General features: G+C 35.6%; 1 protein-coding gene across 1 annotated transcript in view; it reads left to right on the top strand.

Annotated features, from left to right (window-relative positions):
- The window catches only part of LOC126812221 (ATP-binding cassette sub-family A member 2), an 81,167-nt gene that overhangs the window by 22,073 nt on the left and 34,579 nt on the right, over window positions 1-24,515 (top strand). The window contains exons 2-19 of the mRNA XM_050538513.2: window positions 6,811-6,904; window positions 9,499-9,610; window positions 11,209-11,369; window positions 12,023-12,144; window positions 12,921-13,310; window positions 13,853-13,954; window positions 15,242-15,343; window positions 16,931-16,993; window positions 17,244-17,417; window positions 17,511-17,631; window positions 18,191-18,312; window positions 18,881-19,009; window positions 20,327-20,588; window positions 21,318-21,493; window positions 21,632-21,735; window positions 22,441-22,555; window positions 23,367-23,557; window positions 24,132-24,282. Coding sequence (XP_050394470.1) covers window positions 6,811-6,904; window positions 9,499-9,610; window positions 11,209-11,369; window positions 12,023-12,144; window positions 12,921-13,310; window positions 13,853-13,954; window positions 15,242-15,343; window positions 16,931-16,993; window positions 17,244-17,417; window positions 17,511-17,631; window positions 18,191-18,312; window positions 18,881-19,009; window positions 20,327-20,588; window positions 21,318-21,493; window positions 21,632-21,735; window positions 22,441-22,555; window positions 23,367-23,557; window positions 24,132-24,282 — 2,691 coding nt within the window. The remainder of the gene's footprint in view (window positions 1-6,810; window positions 6,905-9,498; window positions 9,611-11,208; window positions 11,370-12,022; window positions 12,145-12,920; window positions 13,311-13,852; window positions 13,955-15,241; window positions 15,344-16,930; window positions 16,994-17,243; window positions 17,418-17,510; window positions 17,632-18,190; window positions 18,313-18,880; window positions 19,010-20,326; window positions 20,589-21,317; window positions 21,494-21,631; window positions 21,736-22,440; window positions 22,556-23,366; window positions 23,558-24,131; window positions 24,283-24,515) is intronic.

Genomic DNA, 24,515 nt, shown 5'->3' with positions numbered 1-24,515 from the left:
TGAGTCAATTGGCGAGTTTCGATTCCCCGGTTGTACGTGACAAGGAGTAGGATCACCCGTCCAATCTCGTGGGTTTTATCCTGGTCCTCCTGCGAATGCGAATTATTGAAATAAAATTAAACCATATGTTAATCCCGAAATGACCTAGTTTGTGTGTTAAGCCCCTCTCTCTCTCTCTCTCTCTCTCCCTCTCTCTCACCATAATTAAGGTATTAGGGACTAGGGGGATTCTCTCCCCCCACTTGAGGGATGGGCTTTTGGGTCCTACCACAATAAAATTTTAACAAGCCTCTAGGTAGCGTTTTAAACAATCTTGTAGGTAGGGTTTAATAAATGAAATGAAATGGGGTTTAACATCCTACTGTTCTGCTCTGACTGGGCTAATGAAGGTGGGCATATGCCAGGCAGTGTGCTATGAGGAAAAGTTTATCCGGGCAGCGGCACTATGGCCTAATCCAATATTGAATTCCAACTGCCAAGGGATCTTTGACGTGAGGCCAATGTATACGCGGGACCTCGGTTTTTCGTCCCATCTGAACAAAAAGACAGCTGTGCTTTTCAGGTCCGCCTTCCTGCACTACTGACAAGGGGAAACAACGTTGGAAAATCCCGATGAACTTTCTCGACCAATGCGGGGATTGAACACACACCCTCCAGGCTAGTGAGCCAGCGTCTTACCCACTTAGCGACCGTGGCACCTAGGGTTTAAATAGCTTGCAGTGCTTTGTTATATTGTAGGTTTGTAAATATCTAAAAAAAATTGAACCATGTGTTAGTTCTGAAATGACCTAGTTTGTGTCTAGTGGGCATGACAAGGAGTAGGGTCGCCTTTCCAACTTCTTGGGGTTTCTCTGGGTCCTCCGGTTTCCTCCCACTGCTAAAGACCCCTACGCGCAAGCCAATTATTGAAATAAAATTGAACCATATGTTAGTCCCGAAATGACCTAGTTTGTGTTCAGTAGACATTAAACCCCATCTGTCTGTCACTCTCTCTTTCTCTCTCCTAGATATCTTCTGGGAGATGAGGTTTGGGAGCACTAGCATCAATCCCTCCCCCAAGTATGTTAAATTAGAGTGGAGAAGTACGAGAAGTTTGAGTTAATATTGACAGACTACCTGTGTAACAGGCTGTGTTTTATATTCTCTCTTTACTGTCCACTCAAAACAAACAAAAATAACACACTACATGTACATGTTGATCATGACGTCAGTGTTTACAAAAAATAATCACCAGATGATGCATTTACGTGTAACTTGGAAATGGATAAAAAACATTTATGCAACCTTTAAACTGACTAGTCCTATTTTGTTTTGGTCAAATCAAAAATAAATTTGTAGTTTTCATTGGATTTGTGATTTATTTTGAGTGATTACATTGATAAAAGCAATGTTGATTTTGTATTCAACCACTGTGGACTCAATTATACATGTAGGCTCTTTGGATGGGGTGGGGGTCTGTGTACAATGTACATGTACATGTCTCTTTTACAGTGAAACTTTGGATTTTCCTGTTCTATATGTTGAGACCCTTGGAAAATAACTGGGTAACCCTCACAGATCAAGTACATTTTTTCTGCACAGCCAAATTAATCCAAAGTTTCACTGTAAAAGAGAAATGTATACAGGGAGTCCGTGCCGGAGCCTGGACTTTTAAGTCAACAAGCATGATACATGTAGTACTATATTGTCCAGGAACCTAACATTATGTCATCACCACCATCTTTGAAATGTCAAGTTATGTCAAAAATTGAAGTCCATCATTCGATGCACAATTGTCCAAGGAACAATGTTGATTGAATTTGAATTGGCAGAGACTTGGGCTATTTTTAAGAGCACCGCCCCAAAGAAAAACAATAACAAGAAGATGATTGGTGCTTGGGATCCAGTAAAGTCCAGTTTCTTATCCAAAAATGAAACTGAAAGTAGCCAACTTCTGCATAATCTTTCAAATTTTTATTGTATAGAATTTGTCATATCACTAATCAGATAACTTATCAGATCAATCCAATTTGAAACATTATATTGACCTTATTAACAAAGATTTAATACTGGTACCATCCTTAATATAGAACTAATGAAAATTGATATAAAGCCTAACTTCCTTAATATAGAACTAGTACAGTGATATAAAACCTAAGGCTATTACGCGTACCTTCCTTAATATAAAATTGATGTACATTTATAATGTAAAGAGGAATTAGTGCATTGAGGTCTGGGTCAGTTGGTGAAATATTTTTTTCCGATTTAATATTATTTGACATTACAGTTACATGTACATCAGCATGATTATATGTAACCTATGTGCAGAATTTGAGACTAATCTTTCCAATTGAAGAGATATACACGATTTTTCTGTATATTAATGAGTCATTTAAAATCGTTTTCAAAGTGTGTAACATACATTGTACACTTGTGAAAAAAAAACCAACCTTTCTTAAATTCCTTGACTATCAAAATAACGTTTGTTGAATGGCCGAATAGTTAGAGTGTGCGTGTTATATTATAAGGTTCGTCATTGAGTCAACTGAAACTGACATGGTTTCGATTCCCCAGTTGTACGTAAAAGGATTAGCGTTGCCTGTCTAACCTCATTGGTTTTCTCTGGGTCCTCCGGTTTCCTCCCATTGCTACAGGCCTAAAGACCCCCTACACGGCAGTGCATTATTTAAATAAAATTGAACCATATGTTAGTCCCAAAATGACAGTTTGTGTTGAGTTACCCCTCTCTCTCTCTCTCTCTCTCAGTAACATAATAGAAAGATAAACTTCATTTATGGATGTTCCCAGTATGGGAAATTAAATATGTATATTTATCAGTATCATTTATCCTGTCTTTTATAGTTGAGTCAACTAGCGTGGTTTCGAATCCCTGTGATAAGGAGTAGGGTCGCCTGTCCAACCTCGTGGGTTTTCTCCGGGTCCTCCGGTTTCATCCCACTGCTAAAGACCCCTACGCACAAGCGAATTATTGAAATAAAATTAAACCATATTATGTTAGTCCCGAAATGACCTAGTTTATGTTGAGTGGACGTTAAACCCTATTTCTCTCTCTATTTGTTTCTTGTATCGACTTAATGTTGTTTTAAGGTAGTGTTAACTCGATCTCGTAAACAAACTAACATTTACATGTATTGAAAATGCAGAAGTACAAAATAGTCTTGATGATTATGGTTGTCTTTACATCCTGTCCCTTTTAGCATTTGAATATTTTAAACTTGTTGACTCTACATTGTAGTCAAGATTAGAATAGACATGATAAAACTAAAATATCACGTATATGTTATATCACATGACTATGTTTAACGCTTGAACTTATCAAAAATAAACATAATAGGTCAGGTATTGTCTGAAATTAACAAATTCACATACCATTCATAAAAAAAAAATATGAAAATATAGGAATAAAATTTGCAGGTGGACACTATATAGGCTAAATTTGTCATGTTCATGAGAGGGGTTGGATGGCCAAATGGTTAGCACGTGCGTGCTGTATCATAAGGTCTGTCATTGAGTCAACTGGCTTGGTTTCGATTCCCCGGTTGTATGTGACAAGGAGTAGGGTCACCTGTCCAACCTCGTCGGTGTTCTCAAATGTCCTACGGTTTCCTCCCACTGCTAATGACCCCTACGCTCAAGCAAATTATTGAAATAAAATTGAGCCATATGTTAGTCCCAAAATGACCTAGTTTGTGTTGAATGGACGTTAAACCACATCCTCCATTAACTTGTCCCGAGCACTGGGGTTATTTCAACTCAGCTTCATGTCAACTGTGTAGATATGGAACAGACGGCCATATTTCCTGACTACTCTCCGTTAAAAGTCAGAAGTTAAAACAGGGATAAATTAAGAATCAGAATCAGAGTAGTTTCTAACGGTTTGATGAATTATTGATGATTCATTAAGATCACATCAGGTTAATATATTTCAATATGCAGACTGGCGTTTCCCTGGATATTAACAGCTTCTGTAGAATTTCGTAATAAAACTTTTTAGATCAATATTTGTTTGACATTTGATTTAGATAGTATTGCGCTATAGTTTGTACATGTAATTCTTAAAGTAATGTATCAAATTTATAGGATTTTAAAAGCTTTAGCTGTCAGTTTTAATACATGTAGATTTGAGTTAAAACATTTTTCGACAAATGAAATGAAATGGGGTTTAACCCCTGCAAGGGAAATTTTGTTCGGACAACAACACTACTGCCTACTCTTTTATCGAATTCCAACTTACAAGGGTTCTTTTACGTGCATGCTGATGTGTACATGGGACCTCGGTTTTCCATCCCATCCAAACGACTACATGTATACGCTGTGCCTTTACCAGGCCATTTGTCCTGCACGACAAAGGGGAGACCACTGTTGGACTTCGATGAAGAGTAGGCAGAAACAATGCCGTTCTGGAAACATTGAGCGGTTAGATTTATTTGATAAGGCCAACTTCAAGTTTGGTCAAAGGTCACGAGATATAAACAGGGCTAGTGCTAATCCCAACCCTAACCTAAACCTAACCTTGGACCAAACCCTAATGCTTACCCTAACCCTAACCTACAATCTCGTCAACAATCATGTGCCCTAACCTTATTTACATCTCAGTGACCTTGATGAAATTGAGCTGGCCTTAACAAATAGATCTAGTCAACATTACCCTCCTAGTACACTACATGACATCAGTCCTGTTATTACATATACATTGGGGGATTACAGTGGCTAAGTGGGTAAGACGCTGACTCGCTAGCCTGGAGGTCGGGTGTTCGATCCCTGCATTGGCCGAGAAAGTTATCCAGATTTTCTGGCGTGGTTCCCCCTTGTCAGTGATGCAGGATGGAGGGCCTGACAAGGACAGCTGTCTAGTCATTCGGATGAGATGGAAAACCGAGGTCCCGTGTACACATTGGCGTGCACGTAAAAGATCCCTTGACAGTTGCAATTTGATATAAGATTAGGCCGTAGTGCAGCTGTCCGGGCAAAATTTCGCTCATAGCACACTGTATGGCGTATGCCCGTCTTCATTAACCCAGTTCGGAGCAAAACAGTAGGACATTAAACCCCATTTCATTTCATTTTCATTTCACATATACATTAGTCTTGACAGATCGCATAGATCAATCTAGAAATAAAGAGAATATATACCACTAGATACAAAAACTTGCTAAAAATAAACATTAGTATCTATTTTTATCTAGGTTCGGTGGTCTTTCTATAATCTGTTAGACTTAAAAACTTGCATTTGTCATTCAAGCATGATTTCTTGAAAAGATATTTTACTATAAATACACTAACACTAAATTAATCATAACTCAATTAAAACATGTATAAAACTTAATGTCAAGCTGGCTGTTCTTTCTACAAACAATAGTCACATACGTACAGTCATAAATGGTTGCAAATCACAATCAAAATTCACTTTAATGTTTCTGGACAATATTGATTTTCATCTTGATCTACATGTACCAGTCATTTTAAGTGATTTAAACTGCTTTCATAAAGCAATTAAGAACTTAATTTTTCTATGATGTTGACTGGCTTGTCAATAAAATAAAGTTTTTGTTTTTTATAAAGAACATTGTAGACGTAGTATTGATTGTTCCTGACATATCTTTTTGTGTCACTTTATAATTTTATTATTAGGGTTTTTCTGTCAAAACCTGTTCCAGTTTTCTGTTTGCCTTCACCAATACACTGCATCCAATCTGAATTAAACACAGATCCTATTTCGTTTCGTTTTTTATAGTTCAAAATTTCGTATGCTGATTACACTATTTTGTCTTATTACACTATTTTGCCTATACCGTTTTTTTAGGACTTCGAATTTTGTCTAATGGTTTGGATTGTTCGTACTTTGTTTTATTTTATTCACAACACTAGGATCTGGAAGAGTTCTGGATGGCGTGAGGGATAAGCCGATGAAACAATCTGTTAAAGCGAGTTCTTGGCATGCGATGCACGGAACTGTGGGTAAACCACAATGTCTGATGTCATAGGGTCAAAGCCACTCGTACGATCACTGACGAGACCTTCGAGTACAACCAGTCATATCTTCGTATAAAAAACGAAACAAAATATAGATCTGTATTTTAATTAGATTGGGTTTGTGTGAAACGGCATCCTGTTCCCCACTACCACCTTCCAAGCTATGAACCAATGAGATTTCAGCGTTAGGACTGCGTTTTGATCTGATCATAAGTAAGAAATTGATCTGGGTGTACACAAATTGCATGGGTGCATAACTGAGCCACATTTATCTTTCATATCACAATAAAGGACCCATCTTTTGGGCCAGCTACACTGAAGTGGCGTAGTTTTGATTTCCTGCTTGTACGTGACAAGGAGTAGGGTTTTCTTTAGGACCTGTGGATTCCTCCCATACTTAAAGATTAAAGATCCATATTTGCAAGTGAATTATTGAAATAAAATTGAACCATATGTTAGTCCGTAAAATAAAATGAAATGATTCATATTCAGAAGTGAATTATTGAAATAAAATTGAACCGTATATTAGCCAGAAAAATGAAATGAAATGATCTACTGGACCTTAAAGCCTCCCTCTCTCTCTCTCTCTCTCTTGCTCTCTCTCTCTCTCTCTCTCTATCTATCTCAGTAGTATTGCATAAATAGCATACTGCAATACTATGCTTGGTGCAGGTTAAATTTCTGTGATCTCCTTGTCCAAAGTTCCTTTCACTCAAATAACGGAGGAAAACTATTGCCCCTATCATAACGCCCCGCCCTCCTGTCCTGTATGCCCACTGGCTATGTATACATGTATGTAATTTAGTAATGATGTTTTTATGTGTTTTTGTTTTTCAGTTTGTGGTATTATTTGAATTATTTATACCGTTAGTGCTATTTGTTATATTATGGTTAATAAGAAAAAAATTACCAGCCAATCCAATTGGTACACGTAAGTATTATTATTATTATTATTATTATTATTTTTTTCTGGAAATTTATATATACTCTTCAAAAAAAATAGGGGACATTGAAATGCAAATACCTATGCAGGTTGTGATATGATAAATAGTCATGGACACTTGACATGCTTTGAGAGTATGTTCACAGATGAAGAACTTATTGCCCCAACAGAATCACTGATCTCACATGCGACACGCAATAGCGAAATACACGGGGAGGGGTTCATTGTCAAATTTGACACTTCAAGGAAGGGTTGATGAAAACTGCCGCGTGCTGGTTTATCTATCCATGTTTGCTTTCCTATCAGTTCTTGCATAAGATTTACTGTTTAGCGTATCTTTGCTTTAGTGTGTTACGTTTAATTTGATCAGGAGACATGTTTGTCAACGTCAAGGTCAACCGACAACACTGCAAGAGGAGTAGGTCAGATTGCCCCAAATGGTGATTGGACGGTTGATTAGGACCATGCCACGACGAATTGCTGAATGTCTGAGGATTGGTGGAGCAATTACTCATTATTAAGACAAAAATCAAAAATGTCTATTTTCACTTTTGACATTGTATCTCTTTGCGTGCGAAATGTGGCTATCAGTTAAGCCGCCCATATGAACTGTTTATGTTCATGTGTAGGCAATTGGCCTGTTATTAACATACACTGGTTACCTCTAATAAAAACAGCAGTGCATTTCCGGAGTTTTGTATTGTTTCTGAATATCCCCTACTTTTTTTGAAGAGTATATGTTATCTTGGATATGTTTACAGAAACACTGTATGTTTACATATAAACTGATAATATAATCGTTCATTTTTTCAAGTGCACATTATACATGTACATGTATGTTCATTAGATCGTATTTGTGACTAGCTCGGGTTGGTACATGTACAGGCTAATGTAAATAAAACATTGTGGGTCAAAAACTGGGAACTCAACTGTGCATAAAATTAGTGTGTGTTTAATTGAGTATTTGATAATATAAATTATCTCAGTGGGTAAAGGGCTAGATCTATTTGTTAAGGCCAGCTCAATTTTCGTCAAGGTCGCTGAGATGTAAATAAGGTTAAGGAATGTGATTGTTGACAGGGACAGATCTAGGGTTAGGGTTAGGGTAAGGGTTGGGGTTGTGATTAGTGCTAGCCCTGGTTACATATTGTGACCTTTGACCAAACTTGAAATTGGCCTTATCAAATAGATCTAACTGTGGGTAAAGTGCTGGCTCACAACGTAGAGGTCCCTGGATTGATCCAGGTATCGTCACACAAAGTAGTGCCATCCTTGGTATCCCTAGTGGTCTGGGGGATCACGTGGCTAAGTGGGTAAGACGCTGGCTCGCTAGCCTGGAGGTCGGGTGTTCGGTCCCTGCATTGGCCGAGAAAGTTCATCCAGATTTTCCGGCGTGGTTTCCCCTTGTCAGTGATGCAGGACGGAGGGCCTGACAAGGACAGCTGTCTAGTCCTTCGGATGAGACGAAAAACCGAGGTCCCGTGTATATATTGGAATGCACGTAAAAGATCCCCTGGCAGTTGGAATTCGATATAAGAGTAGGCGATAGTGCCGCTGCCTGGGCAAAATTTCCCTCATAGCACACTGTATGGCGTATACCCGTCTTCATTAGCCCAGTATAGGAGCAGAACAGTAGGACGTTAAACCCCATTTCATTTCATTTTCCTAGTGGTCTCATTCTGTTCCATGCCACTAACCCCTGGTTTCATCATTGGGGGAAGACACATATTCAAATTATCTGCCGTTGGTGCTTGTGCTATTTTTATCAACCAATCTTAAAAATCATTAAATACATAAGAACTGACATAAAATCATCTTTCCCATCAAATAGATGTTTTATGACATCTTTTTGTGTGTATGTCACTTCTTTTATCTTAAATTTCTTGAAAACTCGCTCATAATCGAGCGAACAAGCTGCCATATTGTTGTGAACGTAAACAATGAGGCTAAGAGCACTGGGGATACCGAAGATGGAGTTGTGCAGGACGAAACAATGTCTAGTCATTCATACTGGACAAAAAATAAAACGCCTTAGGTTCTGTGTACTTATTGGTGTGCATATCGTAAAGTAACCCTTGGCAGTTGGAATCCCATAGAAAACTGCATGACTTATACCAGTCTATATTAGCCCAGGACATGTAGGTGAAGAAATGTGGAATGTTTATAAAACCAATTTCAATTCATTTTTCTCCTCTTGATCTGTGATCGCCAATTCCTTTGATCTTTTGTAATAAAATAAAGCATGAATCTCTATAAATCATTTCAACGAGATGTCGCAATAAAAACATAAAAACGTTATTTCTGTTTCGAGCGCTGACTTTGTAATTCCCATGTGTGTTTATTTGGATATTATTCTGAACACGTCCTCAGACAAAGGAATTATATTTTTTAACGCTCGCTTAGAAATTCACACATCAAACAAATGTGATTCCTATTTTTTTTAGACAGTTGTCATAGAATGTGCTGATAATTACACGTCGGCCTCCATGATTTATCCATCTTACTGTCTATTTGATGTCATAGAATCTCTCGGGGTTTCTCGTTTCCATTAACTGGATGCTATTTTCTTTCTTTTTTTTCAGAAAAATTCCCCGCAATGCCCCTGCCATCCTCTGGTATGGTCTCATTTATGCAAATGTTTTGTGAAGGGGGCCAGAGAGATGACCGTGGATTCATGGACTACTCAAAAACAGGGTAAATTATTTACATGTTGTAACTGTCATTTATATTAAATCTTTTAATCGGAAGAGTAGAGAGAAAGAGATATTGGTGGAGTAATGAACCCGCGGATAAGTGTACCCTAACCCTAACCCAACCCCTATAATAGATATCGGTGGACTAATGAGCCCACGGACTACTGAACCCACGGTCTAGTGAGCATTCCCCCACCCCACCCAATTTAATTGGACATATAAACTAAGGAAAATTAATTAGTATATTCTTAGACTCGGTAATATAAACCATGGAAAATCATTAATTACTAAGCAGAAAAGACGGAAATGCTAATGCTTCATTATGTACAATTTTGGAAAAGACATGATGGGGATTCATCTGATTAAGTATATTTTAGGATTGGAGATAGAAACTGTGGTGATTACTGTCTTCATTAGCCCAGTTTGGAGCAGAACAGTAGGACGTTAAACCCCATTTCATTTCATTTCTGTGGTGATTTGGTTGTAATTAGTGGGATGATTAAAGACATGACATGTTTTACTGTCCAATATGCCGACTAGAATCAGACGTTAATTCCTTGTTGTTTAACATTAATCATGTTTTATAATGATCAATTGTTTGATGTTCTGATATAGTTAGGACGTCCTGACCAAACTGATTCATCATATGACATATTAAACATTTGCTATGACCATAATTAAAGACATTCTTTAAAGTAATGATGCATCATTTGTATTTTTCATTAAATATCAAATTTTTCATGTCTTAATACACACTAATATGTATTGACTGGAAACAGGAAAGGGTACGGCAACACTCCCTTAGAGAGTAATTAAAGCTGGACAGGCTGATACATCTGCGTGGAGACTGGATCAAAAGTAGTAAAATATAATTTAAGAATTCCTGAATATGTATTCAGATTGATTATTTAACATTTAATTAGGAAAAATTTTTCCAAATTCCAATACTGGATAATCTCACGGCTTGGATTCAGTCGGATTTAATATTGGTCTATCAATTCTGTTTGCCCACAAAAAAATTTCAGTTCATCATATCTTTGTAAATACTGAACGGGAATTGAACCATTTTTGGACTGTTATTCCTGTTAGAGATTCATTTTTTACAATATTGGATTTGCAAGGAATTCATATTGTCCCAACCTGACAAAGACAGCTGTCTAGTCCTTCGGATGAGACAAAAAACCGAAGTCCTGTGTATACATTGGAATGCACGTAAAAGATCCCTTGGCAGTTGGAATTCGATATAAGAGTAGACGATAGTGTCGCTGTATGGCGTATGCCCGTCTTCATTAGCGCAGTTTAGGAGCAGAACAGTATGACATTAAACCCCATTTCATTTCATTTCATATTGTTCCAAAACTGTCAGTCTGTCTGTTGGTATGTCTGTCTGTCCGTCCAACCTTCAAACACTCATATCTTCACTCAGAATAAAGTTATTTGACTGAAATCCTTTTTCATTTTTGAACTTTTACATGTATATCAGGAACTGCCAGACCTTTCTGTAAATCCTGCACAGTTTATCTGTCAATTGGTTACGACTCTGATAAGGATATATATATAAGGAAACTAAATAGTTAATTTTTTTCATCTATTTTTCAGAACAACGCAGAAGTTTTTAAGCCAGTTACAGACTGTAGCTCAACATAATAATTTTTTTAATCCCGGATTTACCCCGGATGAAATGGATGATCTGCCAACTATGTATGAAAGTGTTATAGATGATCCAGCATTTTTCCATGACATATTTGAAAATGCAACAGGTGAGAATTGAATAAAGAAAATCACCAAATTATTATATGTCTGAAATTATGTGAAACTGTGAATGACCATGCATTGAGTGTATTAATTTTCCCCTGCTCTTTTAAAGAAAAAGATACAAACTATATAATATGGCCTTCTTTCATTCCGCCGTCTGTTCGTCACACATTTTGGAACTCTGCTTCTAATTGACGTAGAATATTCAAACTTTGTGTAGATGTTTGTTAGTTAGATTTCTGGAGGTTAATGTGGATGCTTTCTAAGCAGAAAAAAACCAATTTGATTTGTTGATACATGATAACTTTGATTCAGATTCAGATAGAATGTTCAAATTTGTTGATTTTTTTCAGAAACAATAACTTTGATTCTAATTGAGTTAGACTAAGTATAGATAAGCAATTTGATTTGTTGATGCTTTGGAACAAAGTTGGACAGGCGACCCTACTCCTTGTCACATACAACCGGGGAATCGAAACCATGCCAGTTGACTCAATTTTGAACTATAAAAAACAAAACGAAATAGGATCTGTGTTTTAATCAGATTGGCTGTTTCTCTATATGCCCAGAAGAGAGTTAACCATTAAAGGATACTTGCTTTAGTTAAAACTGACAGATTTTAGTTTGCCTGATTTGAGTGTGTTCATTTATTTTGTAGACCTACAATTGAGAAAAATTGTGAAGAATGTTAAAGTGGTTAGTGATTTTCTGGAATATAATTTATCATTACCAACAGATGAGGTCAATGCCTTGTTAGATTCTGAAATACATGTTAAAGAGGTAAGTTTTATTCCATTCTTCTAATTCATTACATGGGCGTGTAGTAGGGCCGTCGAGAGTGGCAAAGAGCCATGTCGGTCCCTTAAACTAATGATGTAATTTTTAGAATCAGTTTACTATTTTTAGTTATAAATTGAGATATTCTGTTAATTGGAATTAGATTAATCTTTTTATGGTCTCATTATGTGTTTATGGAAAGGCATATAACAACATACAGAAGCTAGCACAACCTTTATCACAGCTTTTTATTAATCAAAATTATTTATTTTAAAGAAGGCCTTTTTTAATTAGTTTTATAAATATGTCTTTCAATTTTATTGTAGTAATATATACTTAAGAAATGAAATGGAATGAAATGAAATGGGGTTTACCGTCCTACTGTTCTGCTCCTATACTAGGCTAATGAAGACGGACATGCGCCATGCAGCATGCTATGAGGGACATTTTTGCCAAGACAGCGGCACTATGGCCTACTCTTATATCGAATTCCTACTGACAATTAATCTTTTACGTGTATGTCAGTGTATATGCGAGACCTCGGTTTTCCGGACCTTCCGGACGACTAGACAGCTGTCCATGTCAGGCCCCCCATCCTGCACCACTGACAAGGGGAAACAACGTTGGAAAATCCTGATGAACTTTTTCGGCCAATGCTTTGATCGAACACGCGACCCACTTAGCCACCGTGGCTCCCCTATATACATAAGCATATTAACTTGTTCACATACTAAAGACTGATTTTCTGTTTTCGTTATTTGATATAAATTCTATTTCAGATATATGATTACTTTGTTGACGATGATATTTCCAACCTGACCAAACACTTGGTTCGAATACGAAGAGATGCAGATTTGCCAGACTCACTTTCACAGGAAATCGCCGCCAAATTGTCGAAGGAAGCATTAAAAAAGATTTTGTCGAAACTGGGTGATTCTTCTATGGGTGGTACATCTATGTTATCGAGTATTTTAGACAATATGCCAGATGGTTTCATGGAAAGTTTACCAGATGATTTGAAAGAATCTATAATAAAAGAGATTATGGAACATCCAGATTTAATAACCCATCCGAAGACCACGACTATTGTACAAGCTGTGATAGAGATTATTGAGAAATCTAAGAATTCCATCATTTTAAATCCAAAACAAATTGCTCAACTTATGAAGGTACTATCTATTTCTTACATAGATTGTTTTGTTTTGGGAGGGGTGGGTGGGGGGTGGGGGATGGCCGAATGGTTAGCACGTGCACGTTGTATCATAAGGTCTGTTATTGAGTCAACCGACATGGTTTCGATTGCCCGGTTGTATGTGACAATGAGTAGATTTTCTCCGGAACCTCCGTGATTTCCTCCCACTGCTAAAACCCCCCGCGCGTAAGTGAATTATTGAAATAACCTAGTTTGTATCGAAATGCCCCCCCCCCATCTCTGATTTAAATTTAACAAAAGTTAAACTTTCTCTAATTGTTCTTGGTAGCCTATTCCTCACATGGGCACCATTTATAGGGAAAGATAATTTTCCTCTGAGTCTCTTGTAAGCAGGCACAGATTTTAATGTAGTATCTGTGGACGAACGTCTTTCCTGTTTGTAGAATGTGAATAATTGTTTCATGTAGGAGGGGACTATATGCCCGTCTTTGAAATGAGACACCTATTAAATAACATGAAAGACTAGTAAATATTTAATATGAATATTTTATATTTCAGATATTTATTTTTTCACCAGATAAGTTGAAAGCGTTAAGCTGTGATAAGAAATTATTTCTAAAATTAGCTGTCTCAAATACAAAAGATGGTCAGATAAAACTGGTAAGTCATGTTATATTTCACATCCTGGGGCGTTACACATGGAAAGCAAATGGTACACCTATGAAACACTTAAAACTGGTTAAATCCATAGTTTGGTTAAGAACATACGAAATAAGAAGCACAAAAGGTTTAGGAGGTTTTGCACCTCCACCATGTTATATTCGGATCCGTGGATCCAGGGGTGTTACACAGTTACATGTGGCTGAAAACGGAAAAACAACCATTCTCCATGTTAGAATTCCAAATCTCCTTTATGACTCAAAGAGGCAGAAAAACTACAACATAAGGGAGGCAACTTATGTTAACTTAAATATAAGGTTTCAGACGGCTGTGTGCAAGCAAATTATCAGAATAAAATTGAACCATATATTAGTCCTGAAATGACCTAGTTTGTGTCGAGTTGAGGTTACCCCTCCCTCTCACTCTCTCTCTCTCTCTCTCTCTCTCAATATATATACATATACATGCAGTAATAAGAGGTTGTAAATCATATTACATATCCTTTTAGGCTATTCAGTCAATAATCTCCTACTTCAGTATTGATCATTTCCACTCGATATTAAACCCTCAATATTTAACTGAACTGTGTGGGATAATGAGTGTGTTGATATTTAACATTAATATATTTCTCTTTATAGCAGTCTTTAAACTTTAATAAATAAATATAATGAATCATACCATAAACATACAATAACAACTCTATTCACTCCCTCAAACACTGCCAAAATTATTTATATCTCTTATTACTATCAATTCATTAAGAGTTGTGTATGCACCACTTTCTGTTGTGTTAAAGGACAATATTCATAATGTGACAATAGCTGACACCAGTATTGTCCTTTAAGGTCATGTATTTCAACAGCCTATTAAAGAATTTATCAACAGTAATTCCCTTAAGCTGACTGATTATATTTTATTTCTATTTATAGACTTACATGTAATACTTGATTGATTTCTTTATGTGAAACTTCAATAGATTGCAACAGTTTAAAGCTGCTTTAAAACTTTTCTTTATGCCTTATTTAAATATGTCTTAATGTAGATCCCTGCTTGGACACCCTAAAGAATAAATAAAAAAAAAAATAAAATTGTGAGATCTAATTAAAACCTCAAATATTTTGCAATATCATTTCGATTTTTGAAAGTTTCCAATTATAAAATTACAATTTACACAAACACCGTGGACTAGAAATCACTATTTTTCAGGTCGTTTAATGAATTTCTCTGAGAACATTGTCTCTTTAAATCGAGTTGAAATATATTGTTTTTTTTTGTATTTATTTTCAGCGTAAACTACAACAGAATATGTGTAATTTATCCAGACATGATTTTGTAGAATTATCAGATTTTCTCAAGTCTCATATAACAAATGATGATATTATTAAATTTGTAAGTAAAATGGACTTTTCCCTCTCAAAATAGCAACAATTTTGCATTGACCCATTGTTAAATAGGAAATGTCACTTCAAAATTTAGCAAGGGGTTGGGTGGCCAAGTGGTATTTCGTGTGCACATTTGATCATGAAGCCTGTCATTGAGTCAACTGGCGGTGTTTTGATTCCCAGGTTGTACGTGACAAGGAGTAGGGTCACCTGTCCAACCTTGTGGGTTTTCTCTGAGTACTCTAGTTTCCTCCCACTGCTAAACAACTCTATGTGCAAGCGAATTATTGAAATGAAATTAAACCATAAGTAATTCCTGAAATGTTCTAGTTGAGTGAACGTTAAACCCCATTTCTCTCTCTCTTTTCAAAATTTTTCCAGTCTATCAATTTTTTGCTTTCAATTATCAAGATATTTTTTCCAAATCTTTAGCATAATCTCAATATTTTGTGTGTATTTTTAAGTGTTTTTTTTTTCATACATAAAAACTATAAATTTATCTTATTAATCATGTTTACAGTTGAATTTTAATTTGACGGCATGTAAATTGAATTGACAGACTAGTAAGTTCTGAAAACAATAAATTTAACCACCAGTCAGTCATGATGTGTCCAACCACATTTATTTCATTCCAGATATACATTGTCAAACATTAAATACTTTTAAAATACAGATGTGACGTCATCCTTTGATGTTGGCGTACCATCATGTCAAATAATAGTGCAGGCAATGTGCCAAGCATACATTATTTACACTAGTTGAAATATTTGACCCGCGTGATGTATTTTATTGAAATGCACGTGCTGGATAGTGTCTGTTGTTTAATGATATCGTGCAAGACATTGCGTAATATATAGATATAGCCCTTGTGCAAGACATTGCGTAATATATAAATATAGCCCTTGTACAATATGAGTATATTACTTAATGTCTCGCACTCGACCATTAAAGCTACAATTTCATATTTTTAAGTTATATTTTTAAAATTTATTAAAATAAAGCCTTAGAATAGATGGTATCCATAAACCGTCCTACCTTGTTAAAGAATAATCCTATTAATCCTATAATTCACTATTGCCAGCTGAGAAATTGGCAAAAATATCATTTTCAACTTCAAATTCCAACGTTTGAAGGTAGCTAATGCATGGAGGCAATAGGAAAACAAGGGAAGTAATTGTGTTATTTCCTGTGTCAATGATTTTTAAGGGTGGGAAATAATGCCCATGGTCGTATAATAGTGAGTTGATAACCTATTGAGCAAAAGACAGAAATAATTATGTTTTGACTTTCTTAGAAAATATGAAATTATCGCTTTAAACTACGCATAAAAGACAAATTATCAGCTCTACTTTATAAAATAAGACATGTTAATATATTGATAATTTGATTTTCACAGTTTGTTACGAATCGAGAACAAATAATATTGATTTTTTTCTTATTATATTTTGATCTGAAATCCGTGAATATAACAGCCACTGTTATCGATAAAGGCAAATTATCGACCATTAGGACATGTTTTTATATTGATATTTTAAATTTCACAGCTTGTAGACAATCGAGAACAAATAATATTGATTTTTTTTTATTTTTATAGTTAGATTTAAAGTCTGTGAATTTAACAGCCACTGTTAATAAAGTAGAAGATTTTATCCACAATGTGAGTATTATAAAGAAATAAAATTTTGTTTGTCTGGATAATTTGAAAATTACAGGATTTTATTTTTTGAATAATTTGATAGTTACAGTAGTGTAACGAGGATTTGAATTACGAGGGGGGAGTGGTGAATAATTTGATTGTACACAGTAGTGGTAAATGTACACATTGGCGTGAACGTAAAAGATCCCTTGACAGTTGTAATTCGATATTCGTTAAATATTTTATTATGTTTCATAATTCAATTTTACAGGTTGATAAATTTGTTCAATTTCAAACTGAGTTAGAACAGTTGGCTACGTTAGTAGAAATGTTACCAGTAGATCAGTTTGATAAGAAAAATGATACAGAGATTGTTACACCGTCGCCTAGCAACTCATCAATAAACAGTAATAACACTGCTACAGATAATCCAGATGTCATCAAGGTAAGATCAAAGTTCATTCTGTGCACAGAGTGCTATTTACTTTGAGAACTTTTATTCTGTTCATAAAGAGTTATATTTAAATTATAATTTCAGCCTCCAGTACATCCTAAACCGTCTAAACATGGTTTATTAAAAGTATGGAGTTTCATGCAGATTGCTGTTTGTGGAAAAAAACCTAAAAATTCTGATCATCCATTTGATCCAACGGATATAGGTCAGTTTTGAAATTTAATATTTCATTTATACTGCTCAGAGGGGGGGGGGGGGTGGATGTGTGCACGCTGTATCTTAAGGTCTGTCATTGAGTCACCTGGCGTGGTTTCGATGCATTTATGTTTGTTTTACATCACATAGTAGTTAATTCAGAAATAAGCAAAAGGTTTGACAAGTTAGCTTAATTTGGGGAGGGGGGTGGGGGGGGTTTGGATGGCCGAATGGTTAGCGTGTGCACGTAGTATCATAAGGTCTGTCATTGAGTCAACTGGTGTGGTTTCGATTCCCCGGTTGTACGTGACAAGGATGAGGGTTGCCTGTGCAACCTCGTGGGTTTTCTCCAGGTCCTCCGGTTTCCTCCCACTGCTAAAGACCCCTACGCACAAGCCAATTATTGAAATAAGATTGAACCATATGTTAGTCCCACGTTAAACTCTCTCTCTCTCTCTTTTGTTGTTGTCATGGAAATACCCACATACATTTGAGATTTATGGAACTGATGTGTAGATATATGTGTATATATATATATATATATATATGTAATTTTTTTTGTATTACAGACAGCGTACCATTAACTTCACGTCAACAAAGAATGCTGGGTATTATAGTTCATATATTATACAGTAATCCCAAGGTGCTTTACGCTCCAGTTAATACATCTGCTGATGATGTCATCGTCAAGGTAAACCTAACATTGTCTTTAAAAATCCCAACACTTTATGAAAAAGAATTGAAATGAAATGGGGTTTAATGTCCTACTGTTCTGTTCCTGACTGGGCTAATGAAGACAGGCATACACCATACAGTGTGCTATAAGTGTGCCTGGGCTGCCAAGGTATCTTTTATGTGCACACCAATGTGTACACGGGACATTAATTTGTCGCCTCATCCGAACGACTAGATAGCTGTCCTTGTAAGATCCTCCATCCTGCACCACTGACAAGAGGAAATCATGTCGGAAAATCCTGATGAACTCTCTTGGCCAATGCAGGGATCAAACATGCGACCTCCAGTCTAGCGAGCAAGTGTCTTACCCACTTAGCCACCGTGGCTCCCTTATAAAAAAATAGTCATCAAACTCTAATATATACTTTGTTGTTACTCCCTAATTCAATTTCTATTTTGACATAGGGAATTATAGACAATATTTATGTTTTCGTATAAAAGTATCGATGTGTTTTTTAATTACGTTTTTTGATCAAAGATTATGAATATAATTAATGTATTGATTTATTGATTGATATTTACAGGCGAATGCTACGTTTGCGTTTATTGATCTGATTGGAGTTTACGCTGATAAATGGTTAAATGTATCTGTAGAACTGAGAGAATATCTCGAAAAACCGCAGACGGCCAAGAATCTACAACTTATGAGAAATGTAAGTTTTTCTGTCAGTTGTAAAACTAAAAGATTGAGTTGTCTCCCCTGGACAGAAGTTCAAACAGACTTATGTAGATTAAAGTGGGAATTTAATTCCGAATGTTTTAGGTCTAATGAACCTTTTCAAATGTAGAACTAAAAACTACACCAAATGCGGTTTCATTTATATAATTTCTAGAATTACCTGTCTAACAATCGATATGTATTAAAAGTTATTTCGAAAATTGTATCCACAGAAAAACTTACCCTTTTTTTTTTTGTGTATCCATGATTTGAAAGTACTTTTCACATGTTGGATCGGGAATGGATATAGATGGATAATTTCGTTAAATAAAGTCTTATAATTTCTAAAATTACCTATCTGGCAATCGCCATGTATTAAAAGTTATTTCCAAAATTGTATCCACAGAAAAACTTACCCTTTTTTTTGTGTCTCCATGATTTGAAAGTACTTTTCTTATGTTGGATCGGGAATGGATATAGATGAATATTTTCATTAAAAAAAATCTTAAATGCTAAAACACTTAGTATGGATACAATCGCTTGGTTTATTATACTGCAACGTTTCAACAACATTTCACAAGTCATTGACTTGAAAACGACTTGTGAAATGTTGTTGAAATGTTGCAGTATAATAAACCAAGTGATTTTATCCAAGTGTTCTAGTATTATATCATAAATCAATTTCTAAATGACTCTTAAAGGATTAAATAATGTCTCGATGGTTGCGAAATTGCTATTTGTAGCAAAATTTATTTGTACTTAACTGCATATATCAAGAGGTAGATTGGCATTTTGGTTAGAACTGAGATTTACTTCTGTCTGTGAATGGAGTTTAGATATCAGTTTTTGAAACAAGAGATTTTTTTTAGATAAAATAGGAATTGAAATAAAATGGTGTTTGAAAACAATCTGATTAAAACACAGATCCAATTTCGTTTCGTTTTTTATAGTTCAAAATTTTGTTTTACTTGTCTTTACTACGCAAGGATCTGGAAGAGTGGTTATATAACTCGCATTCTGGATGATGTTGGGGATTAGCAAATGAAATGGTCTGTTACGCGAGTTTTTGGCGTGAGGTGCACGGAACTGTGGGTAGCCCACTAGAAACAGCAACGCTGATTAGTATGACCTCTGATGCAACCTTCCACTACAACCCGTCAGATCTTCTTGTATTGTAGGCCATCAAAAGTATAAAAAAACAAAAGGAAATATAGATCTGTATTTTCATCAGATTGGTTTGAAAAGTGTAAAAGCCCTATTTAAAAGAGGCATATTTACAATATTTACAAAATGTATCAAAATTAATTTTCAGATGCAGACAGTGTTGAAAATGCATAAAGGTATCGTGGGTAGATTTATTGATTCAGAGAAACTTTCGACATTTATGAATGACAAAATACCCACAGTTCAAGAATATCTTCATATGTTAGATGTTATCGATCATGCGGCTAATATGTGGTTAGGCATGACGGAAGGTATCAGTTTAAATGTTTTTCAAGGATTTGAAACTGAGGCTGATATGGTGGACTATTTCTTAACGAAGGCTTATAGAAATAATGACAGTGTCATAGCAGGTAAATATCTAACTATTCATCTTATCTGTCGGGGTGGGGGATGTCCGAATGGTTAGCACGTGCACACTGTATCAGAAAGTCTGTCATTGAGTCAACTGGCGTGGTTTCGATTTCACCGGATGTTCGTAGCAAGGAGTAGGGTCGCCTGTCCAACCTCGTGGGTTTTCTCCAGCTTTTCCGGTTTTCTCCCACTGCTAAAGACCCCTATGCGCAAGTGAATTGTTGAAATAAAATTGAACCATGTGTTAGTCCCGAAATGACCTAGTTTGTGTCAAGTGGACTTAAACCCCATCTCTCTCTCTCTCTCTCTCTCTCTCTCTCTCTTCATCTTATGGTTTCTTTTAAATGTCACCATAAAACAGCAGTCCATAGAAAAATATCATCTTTATTTTGGGTATGTCAGTATACTTTAGGAAGATCTACCGACTTCCTTATTTGTTGGGTGGCGCGGGGGCGGGGGTTGGCAGTGGGGGAATGTGGGGTCAAGTGGTCTATAACACGTGCTTTAGATCAAAAGTTCTGTCATTGTGACACTACGCTGTGTGCTATGCCGGAAACTTTCCTTGGACAGAAGCACTTCAGCCTACTCTTTATATTTCGAATACCAACTGTCAAGGATCTTTTACGTGCACTGTACTTAGGTTTTTCATACCATCCAAATGACTAGTTTAAGATGAATAATTTCTGCCGCTTTTACTCAGGTTTATTAAAGATATTTATGTGTTACAGGTGTTGTTTTTGAGAATATTGAAAAAGATGGCGGACTACCACCTCATGTTAAATATAAGATACGACAAAACGCTACCTTTACACCTACCACAAAATATACACGTAAACAAACCTGGTTTCCTGGACCGGGACCATCAACTCATCCTTATTATCAGTTTGGATTTGTCTGGATTCAGGTAATTTATTGTTAAATCTATTGTTAAATCATCTAATTACGTATTAGTGAAATTTATAACTTGTTCAAATGACAGCTTTAGAAATTCACTCAAGATGGACGTGTAAAGTTTTGTTATATTTTTTTTCTTATTTTACAGGATATAATAGAAAGAGCTATAATAGATGTACAAGTTGGTAGAGATGTTATTGAACCAGGTACTTTTGCTCAACAATTTCCGTATCCCTGTTTCGTATATGATCAGTAAGTATATAGCCTAATATACAGTGAAATCTCTCTGTTAAAATCAGTTGCAGGATTGATATAAATTGATCTTAATCGTGGAGCGGTTTTTATACGGAGTTGGAATATCAAGATTCAAGGTACAGATTTTAGAGAGAGAGAGAAATGGGGTTTAATGTCCACTCGAAACAAACTGGGTCATTTCGGGACTAATACAGATTTGATAATTCTTTTAAAATACACTAGTGCTAGGTATGGCCACTACAGTCACGATACGATATGTATTGCGATTTGGGTACTACAATATGATTCATATCACGATTCATAACCAGGTCAATATTTACCAAGAAAACAACAAGTTGAATAAATAATTGATAATTATGGTCCTACCGACTTCGAATAAATAAAACTGTTATATATCACGATATTGATATGGATCAAAATAAGGACCAATGTGTGACGTGAATAATTAGAGTGACAGATTACTTACTGAAGTGACAAAAAAAGTGATTAGAAAATAATCGTGATACATCAATCCAGCGTCTCATGATTCAATATGCGAATCATGATAATCGTTTTATCGATATATTGTGCCAGCACTATTGTACACATGAGTGACTCATAATTAATGAGATGGTCATTGAGCAGGAATTTACTCATACAGGCAGGCTACTTCTACAACTACTTCTATCCACGTGGACAATGTAGTATTAATGTTTATTTCAGGTTTATGTTTATGATAGAACATGTTATGCCACTGTGTTTAACAATATCCTGGGTATATTCAGTAGCTATGTTAGTACAGAGTATTGTATATGAAAAAGAACAGAGACTTAAAGAGGTGATCATTTTACAATTAAACTTATTGGTTTTGAAAAATAACTTTACCTATATTTACTTCCCTTGCACAATGATGAGTAAGACAAAAGTTTCCTCCCTTTGTTCTTTTTACTTTTATTTGTTTTGAATATTAGGCTACTATTTGAAATCTGCATACTTGCCTTATACCATGTCAAGTAAAACAAGGAGTTTCCTGCCTTTATTCATTTTACTATTACCACCATTGACTGATATTGATAAGCGAATAACCACAGATCTACATAACTTTCCAAGTCTACCTATAATTTGAGAGTAAAGAATCTTAGGTCATGAGTTTCTTCCCTTTATTTATTTGTTGGCGTGCATGTAAAAGTACCCTTAACTATTGGAATTCAATAATTAAAGTTGCAATTTAATATTTTTAAGTTATATTTTTAAAATGTATTAAAATAAAGCATTAAAATAGATGGTATCTATAAACAGTCATACCTTGTTAAAGAATAATACTATTAATCCTATAATTCACTATTGCCAGTTGAGAAATTGGCAAAAATATCATTTTCAACTTCAAATTCAAACGTTTGAAGATAGCTATTCCATGGGGGAATTATGTTATTATTTCCGGGGTCAAGGATTTATTAGTGGGAGAAAGTTAACTATGATCGTATAATAGTGAGTTGATAACCTATTGAGCAAAAGACATAGAAATAATTATGTTTTGATTTTCTTAGAAAATATGAAATTCTCTCTTTAACAGGTGGGATGCTAGAGTCTAAGAAAAATTTACATAGTTTTAATTGATTGTATAGGTAATGTTTTTCCTTCCATTATAGGTGATGAAGATGATGGGATTAAGTAATGCTGTACATTGGTTTGCATGGTTTATATCGTACTGGATACAGATGACTATTACCGTTATAATATTAACTATGATGTTAAAGTTCGGCCATGTTTTAGCTCATTCTAGTGGTTGGCTAATATTTGTTGTATTAGAGTTATATGTTGTAGCTGTAATTTCATTCTCGTAAGTAGCAATTATTATTTACAATTTCACCAAAATTTACTGATATTCAGTTTTAAGTGAGTTTTATGGTTAACAGTCTGATTTTAAAAAAATTTGGTTGATCAAATTAAAGTAGCTAAGTCTCTAACTCAATATCATCCAAAGTCTTCGACATTGAAAACTTGAATTATTTGTCAATTTAAATCAACATTGGTGTTGTGATCTTACCGGGAAAAGATGGGCTTCTGATATCCAATATTTAAGACAAAATAAACATTTTACCATTGGTACACGATTCGTGTACCATAATGCGTTTCAGCGCCATTTGTAACAAGGGACACAAAGAACTAGGCCAGACATAATTCCACAAGTCATGTCAAACGGTGACATCATATTCTTATCTAGAGAGCATGCGCAATAAATACTATCTGTGTAGACTGGAATAACCAGACGTCAGAAGTTTAAGAGTGGACCATAGTGTCGCTGCCTGGACAAAATGTCCCTCATAGCACACTGTATGGCGTATACCCGTCTTCATTTAGTCCAAACGGAGAAGAACAGTATGACGTTAAACCCCATTTCATTTTATTTTTAGGTTTTTGATTAGTGTTTTATATTCGAAAGCGAAAGTAGCAGCTGCTTGTGCTGGTATTATATACTTTCTGTCGTATGTACCGTATATGTATATAGCTATTAAAGAAGATATAGCTGGTGATAGAATGCCTGGTGTTTTTAAATCTATTGCTGTAAGTTAATTTTATTTTATATATTATGTTTTATGATTGTAAAGAATTGAAGTTCGAACGTGGAAAAATATTTGTTCATGCTTTGGAATAGTTATTGAGAGCCACGGTGGCTAAGTTGGGAAGATACTGGCTCGCTAGTCTGGAGGTTGCGTATTCGATCCCTGCATTGGCCGAGAAAGTTTATCGTGATTTTCCAATGTGGTTTCCCCATGTCAGTGGTGCAGGACGGAGGG

The sequence above is a fragment of the Patella vulgata genome, chromosome 1 (genome assembly GCF_932274485.2).
Source record: "Patella vulgata chromosome 1, xgPatVulg1.2, whole genome shotgun sequence".
Taxonomy (NCBI): Eukaryota; Metazoa; Mollusca; class Gastropoda; family Patellidae; genus Patella; species Patella vulgata.
Note: the sequence above shows the minus strand (reverse complement) of the source record. Positions and strands in the feature narration are given on the sequence as shown.